We start from the raw sequence: 7,500 nt of genomic DNA, 5'->3' as shown, positions 1-7,500 counted from the left end.
CTTTAAAAAACATTTATTTTGGTCGTCTCGCTGGAGAGAACACAGAATGTGGGCTTTTACGCAAATAAATGAATTAGGGAGATGATCTGCATCTCTTAACTGAAAGCTAGTTTTCCTAACATCTCCATTGTTAACGTGAAATATGTGTCTATGCAGGCTAGTGTCAAGCAGTGAAGAGATAACCTTCTGCAGGTAGCAATGTTCACGTCACCTGAGTCAGACAGAAGACTAGCCCTGCTTGCTCTGCTAACCTATGGTATTTCTGTCCCTCCCAAACTGTGTTAAAATTGTGTATTTAACACAGAATAGAACAGAATTTAAAACATTTCCCTCATGCATATATTCCAGACTTTTCAAGGGCCCTCTCCTCCCTTGGGGCCCTGGTAATCAGTCCCACTTTTACCCCCAACTTTTACATAGCCTCCTTCTAGCCATCAGTTAGCTCACGCCATGTTTTACATAGCCTCCTTCTAGCCATCAGTTAGCTCACGCCATGTTTTACATAGCCTCCTTCTAGCCATCAGTTAGCTCACGCCATGTTTTACATAGCCTTCTGCTAGCCATCAGCAGAGAATGTCTAATAAGGGGAGAACCGCCACTCTCGGGAAACTTCCGGTTTCTGAACTGGTTGCAGTTCCTTTTCTGGTTCCACATGAGGGCGCTCACGAATAAGTGCAGAATGAATGGAGGCCTATGGAGCTGTACCCCTCAAATCCACTTTTCTCGGGATATAATTTTTTGCCCAGAAATTCGAATGTTGCAGTCAAAAGAGGGGGCAGAGAAAATACAAACCGCTGAGTATTATATTTTTTGAGTCACTTATTTGTTCTAAAAAGCCTTTCAAATGTGTCAATGACGTCATTCATTAGCAGAAAGCTAGTGTGTTGTGGGCAACAACGACCCAACCTAAAAGAAATCGAAAGGATGTGACTACCTGTTCATTCAACTTTTGACCTATAATCCATATTGAGCTTGCAGAAACCACAATCAAATCTTCAATTTCTCAACGACAACCAGGTGAAAGAGACACATTTAGCCGTCTAGCTCCATAGACCCCCATTGTTTTTGCACTTATTCGTGATCGCCCCTAGTGGAACTGCAACAGATTGCAGGTACAATGGAGTTAATAGGGAGTGATCCAGCTCTCCGTAAACGGGCTCTGCCATCAGTTAGCTCACGCCATGTTTTACATAGCCTTCTGCTAGCCATCAGTTAGCTCACGCCATGTTTTACATAGCCTTCTGCTAGCCATCAGTTAGCTCACGCCATGTTTTACATAGCCTTCTGCTAGCCATCAGTTAGCTCACGCCATGTTTGCTTGTCAACTGCTCATCCTCATATGCACATCTCATGTGTGTGTTTGTTTTTGTGTGTTTGTGTGTGTAACCCCCTTTTAAGCATGGACATGCTATGGCTGCATGCTATGAAAGGAAATCATTTGAAGAAAATCTTATCTTCATCCAGAAAACATTCATAACTTCTTATCTTTAACATTAAAGCATTCATAACTTCTAATCTTCATCCAGAAAACATTCTAATGTTCATCCATAAAAAATAAATAACTTCTAATCTTCATCCTTAAAGCATTATTATTATACGGTTCTTCACAATGCAAGTAGAACGCTCCATTGACTTAAATGTGATTTCCCAAAGTTCTATCGGTCATTATTTTCGCCTAAGGGACCGTTCGTTATTTATAAACGGGGTCACCGGAGGGATTTTGAGTGCTTAAAATCAAAAGTTGCATGACCCTCCCCTGCCTACATGAAAATTTTCAATGACCCTCTAACAGTCTTTTCAAAAAAGACATGACCCTCCCTGGCCAATTGACAATACATTCCACTCACGCTGTAAAGCGCTGTGAAAACACATCGACTTAAGCTATCGTTCTAAACTCACCCTCTGCTTTCTGATCTTACACATCACACTTCACCAAGATGGTGGCCATTTCAGTAGATTTACTCACTAACATTGTTGTGGAAACACAATAAGCATGGAAACTAAATGCACACTTCCTGCAACTGCATTAGCCTACTTGAAATAAGTTACTCCTCTAAGTATTCACATGAAATAAAACAATAAAACATTGAGACCATTCAACAAAGCACACTGGGTAATTACAAATTCAACACATGAACTTGCTGCTATGGACTCGTCTCTAGGCTTCCTCAGTCATTGTAAAGCTGCCGAAGCTGAACATTATCCAAAACTCAATTTCTCAGACGAGCGTCAATTTGGGAGCTTGCTACACTCCTTCCTTCTCAAATGACTTGAAAAGGCCGTTTGCACAATTTCACAAATAATCACAGGGACCGAAAAATACCTAACATGCTAACTTTTTCCGGGTTTAGGCCATTTTTATTATTTTAACTTTTCCCCGCTGTCTTGCCGTTTTAATATTTTCCCGTAGAATATCCCATATTACTGTAATACTCTCATAACATTAGTCCTGCATTCTGGCCTGTCTCTGTGTGGTCCTGTTGTTACCCCTTGCCCTTCCAGAGAAACAGATGTATTCAAATCATCGTTTTGCTTGCTTGAATGCGAACTCAGAGTGATGTTAACCTACAGTAGGCCTATTTAAGTTAACAGTGTCAGTGTTCGGCCGTAGGCTATGTCTACGTGCGCACCTGCCAGGCTACTCAGCCACGAGTAGACAAAGAATTTCCCCTGTATATTCACTCCAAGTTGGCCTACCATAACTTACCAACTCTACACTGTAGACCATAAACTGGCTATTTATGACCAAATGTATTTGTTCAACTTTATGAAGCAGAATTACGCACTGCTACTTGGAACGTAACACATTTTTGTTGGCAGGAGAGAGAATGTCAGCGATGAACAAATTGCACTTGTTGCTGGTTACCAATAAATACTATATATTTTTTTTGCAAACAACAAAAACAGAAAGGATGGAGACAGCAAAGCTAGAGATGGGCAGGAACAAGGTCAATTGGTAGAAATGCTTGTCAAAACGTTAGGAGCTGGATGTGTGGATGAAGCACAAGTAGGCTATGCTTTATGTTAAGCATGCACACTGTTTAAAGTTAGGCTACACAGTAAACTAAGTAAACCAAAGTTAAATTTAGCTTTTTTAGGGCTGGATAAAGTTGACCAAATGGATATAGGCTGTTAGGCGTGAATAAAGTAGGCTACTTTGTTGCTCCAACCCTTCCAACGTTAATGGGGACGAATGTTGACATTTTCCGTATTTTGCGTGAGAAACCCGTGAAATCTCCCTTATTTTCATTGTTCAATGTTGACAGAGATATGGAACGAAAGAGAACGTTATCTGGCGACAGAAATCAACAATCAAACAAGCCACTTAGATTTTTTGCTGTTTTCATTAATAGCCTACAAAAGATGGGTGACCCCCCCTCCAGACAAAAAAAAGTTAGGTGACCCTCCCCTCAACAAAGAATAAAAAGACATGACCCTCCCCTATTTTCCTCCGATGGCCCCGTTTACAAAATAACGAACGGTCCCTAAGGACCTCTAAATAATGACCGCTGTCAATGGCAACGGGTTTTCATTCAAAAGTGAAGGCAGACGGTTGATCAGCTGTGTTCTAAAGAACGTTTGATTCAAGTTCAGCGTGTGTTGCGAACTAATTTTGTTTCTCAGCAAAAGCCACAACGAAACGGTAGCAAATAAATGTAAAGAGACATATCGTGGCGTTGATTTTTTTTAGTTTTGGCAAGTAGCCGTATAATAAGTGGGATAATGTATAGAATGCCAGTCATTATTGGGAAAACAATAATGCTGGCGCGTTGGGTTCCGGTTCGCTCTGTCGGGACTTATTTTCCCAATAATGACCGGCGTTCTATACATTATCCCTTACATAACTTCTAATCTTCATTGTAAAAAATTAATAACTTCTGATCTTCATCCTTTAAGCATTCATAACTTCTGATCTTCATCCTTTAAGCATTCATAACTTCTGATCTTCATCCTTTAAGCATTCATAACTTCTGATCTTCATCTAAATCTCTCATGCGCTCTGCCACCTGTGCGCTCTGCTCTGCCACCCGTACGCTCCTCCGATTAATGCTGCCGCTCTGCCACCCGTACACTCCTCCGATTAATGCTGCCGCTCTGCCATCCGTACGCTCAGGCCAATCCAAACTTTTCCCATCTGTTGCTCCCTCTATCTTCACCTCCTCTCTTAGCACCGCTAACCACTGGACATGCTAATCTAGCACTGCTAACCACTGGACATGCTAATCTAGCACTTACCACCTGACTATCCCTCTTATAGAACTGTCACTCAATTCTAGGTGAGTTGTACTAACTAATCGCTTTGGATGAAAACGTCAGATAAATGACTAAATGTAAATGTGTGTGTGTGTGTGTGTGTGTGTGTGCAGGTTGGCATGGCCCAGTGATGAGCGGGCATCAGCAGGCTGGCAGCAGCTGCCCTGAGCTCTCGCCCTCGTGCTCGTCCTGCCCACTGCCCGACTGGACTGAGTTCTGCGAGGTCCACGCTCGCGCCAGCGCTGTCGATTTCGCCGCCAAGTTCCGGCAGTTTGTGCAGGAGAACCCCACGTACGACACAGCGGGTGCAGACGCCAGCTTCGCCCAGCGCTACACACACGCCTTCCTGAGCAGCTTCAACGCAGCGCTGCGCGTGCAGTCACCCTCCACACAGCCAGGGGGCGCCAGCGCCACACACTTCGTGCCCTTCGCCGGCCTGCAGGTCTGCCCGCTGCCCTTCGGCCAAGAGGGGTTTCCACGGCGACGGGAGGCGTCCTCGGAGTCACTGGACAGCATGGACAGCGGAGGAGGGGGCGGGGCTTACGCTGGAGGAGGCTCCTCCTCCTCGTCCTCATCGTCGCGGCAACCAGGGCAGCAGAAGGCGATGGGCGGCCTGCTGGGTCAGTCGCGCAGCTCCGAGGACGTGTCGCTCACACACACACACACACACACACACCCACGGCAGCGCTTTCGCAAGGGCTTCAGCCTGCGCAACATGAGTCTGTGTGTAGTGGACGGCGTCCGAGACATCTGGCATCGCCGGGCGACCGCCGCTGAGCCCGAGGGGGCTGGACAGAGACGGGCCAATGGGACCGAAGGGGCGGGACCTGGGGCGGCCAATGAGGTGACAGAGGGGGGGAGATTGACAGCGTCAGGCTCCTGGAGCCAGAGGCTCCGTCTGAGCCGCAGCTCACACACACACGCACACACACACACACACGCACACACACACATGCGCGCGCCCCGGCCGGAGCAGCTGGAGGTCCAGAGGGAAGGGACGCTGCGCTTCATGGTGGCCGACGACTCCTCCAGCCAGGGGGGGGCGCTGTGGCAGAAGTGCCGGCTGCTGCTCCGCAGGATGTCCCAGATGACCACGGCACAGCGGCCAGAGGGCGCCGAGCGCTTCCTGCTCGAGTTCTACGTCCCGCCAAAGGTACAGCACACACACACACACACACTACCACACACATACACACACACTACCACACACACCTTAATAACACACACACACATGCACACTACCACACACACACTACCACACACACACACACACACACACACACACAAACACACACACTACCACACACACACACACACACTACCACACACACACACTACCACACACACACACACACACTACCACACACACACACACTACCACACACACCTTAATAACACACACACACACACTACCACACACACACACACACACACACACACACACGCACACACACACCTTAATAACACACACACACACTACCACACACATACTACCACACACACACATACTACCACACGCACACACTACCACACACACACACACACTACCACACACACACTACCACACACACACACACTACCACACACATACTACCACACACACACACGCACACACACGCACGCACACACACACACGCACACGCACACACACTACCACACACACTACCACACACACACACACAAACTACCACACACACACACACACACTACCACACACACACACACACACTACCACACACACACACACACGCACACACACACACACACTACCACACACACACACACACGCACACACACACACACACTGCCACACACATACTACCACACACATACTACCACACACACACACGCACACGCACACTACCACACACACACACACTACCACACACACACTACCACACACATACTACCACACACACACACACACACACACTACCACACACATACTACCACACACGCACACGCACACACACACTACCACACACACCTTAATAACACACACACACGCACACTACCACACACACACACTACCACACACACACACACTACCACACACGCACACACACTACCACACACATACTACCACATGCACACACACACTACCACACACATACTACCACACACACACACACACTACCACACACATACTACCACACACACACACGCACACTACCACACACATACTACCCCACACACACACACACACACACTACCACACACATACTACCACACACACACACGCACACGCACACACACACTACCACACACACACACACTATCACACACACCTTAATAACACACACACACACACACTACCACACACACACACACTACCACACACATACTACCACACACACACACGCACACACACACCTTAATAACACACACACACACTACCACACACATACTACCACACACACACATACTACCACACGCACACACTACTGCACACACTACCACACACACACACAATACCACACACACACACACACACACTACCACACACATACTACCACGCACACACACACACACACTACCACACACACTACCACACACATACTACCACACACACACACACACACTACCACACACATACTAACACGCACACACACTACCACACACACACACACACACTACCACACACACACACGCACACACACTACCACACGCACATACTACCACACACACGCACACACTACCACACACACTACCACACACACGCACACACACTACCACACACACACGCACGCACACACACACTACCACACACACACACACTACCACACACATACTACCACACACACACACGCACGCACACACTACCACACACACACACTACCACACACATACTACCACACACACACTACCACACACACACACGCACTACCACACACATACTACCACACACACACTACCACACACACACTACCACACATACTACCACACACACACACGCACACACACACACACACTACCACACACATACTACCACACACGCACACGCACACTACCACACACACACACACACTACCACACACACACTACCACACACATACTACCACACACACACACACACACTACCACACACATACTACCACACACACACACACACTACCACACACACCTTAATAACACACACACACACGCACACTACCACACACACACTACCACACACACACACACTACCACACACATACTACCCCACACACACACACACACGCACACACACACTACCACACACATACT

At 47.1% G+C, this 7,500-nt stretch overlaps 1 protein-coding gene across 3 annotated transcripts in view; it reads left to right on the top strand.

Moving 5' to 3' along the window:
- The window catches only part of sh2b2 (SH2B adaptor protein 2), a 27,674-nt gene that overhangs the window by 8,601 nt on the left and 11,573 nt on the right, over positions 1-7,500 (top strand). For all 3 annotated transcript variants that reach the window (XM_076290033.1, XM_076290031.1, XM_076290032.1), the window contains one exon: positions 4,368-5,407. In XM_076290033.1, coding sequence (XP_076146148.1) covers positions 4,385-5,407 — 1,023 coding nt within the window. In that variant the 5' untranslated portion in view covers positions 4,368-4,384. The remainder of the gene's footprint in view (positions 1-4,367; positions 5,408-7,500) is intronic.

The sequence above is a fragment of the Alosa pseudoharengus genome, unplaced genomic scaffold (assembly GCF_046254945.1).
Source record: "Alosa pseudoharengus isolate Yale_2024_CS ecotype anadromous, Long Island Sound unplaced genomic scaffold, YU_APseudo_1.1 YU_APseudo_1.1_scf_18, whole genome shotgun sequence".
NCBI classification, from domain to species: domain Eukaryota; kingdom Metazoa; phylum Chordata; class Actinopteri; order Clupeiformes; family Clupeidae; genus Alosa; species Alosa pseudoharengus.
This window is presented reverse-complemented; position numbering and strand designations above follow the sequence as displayed.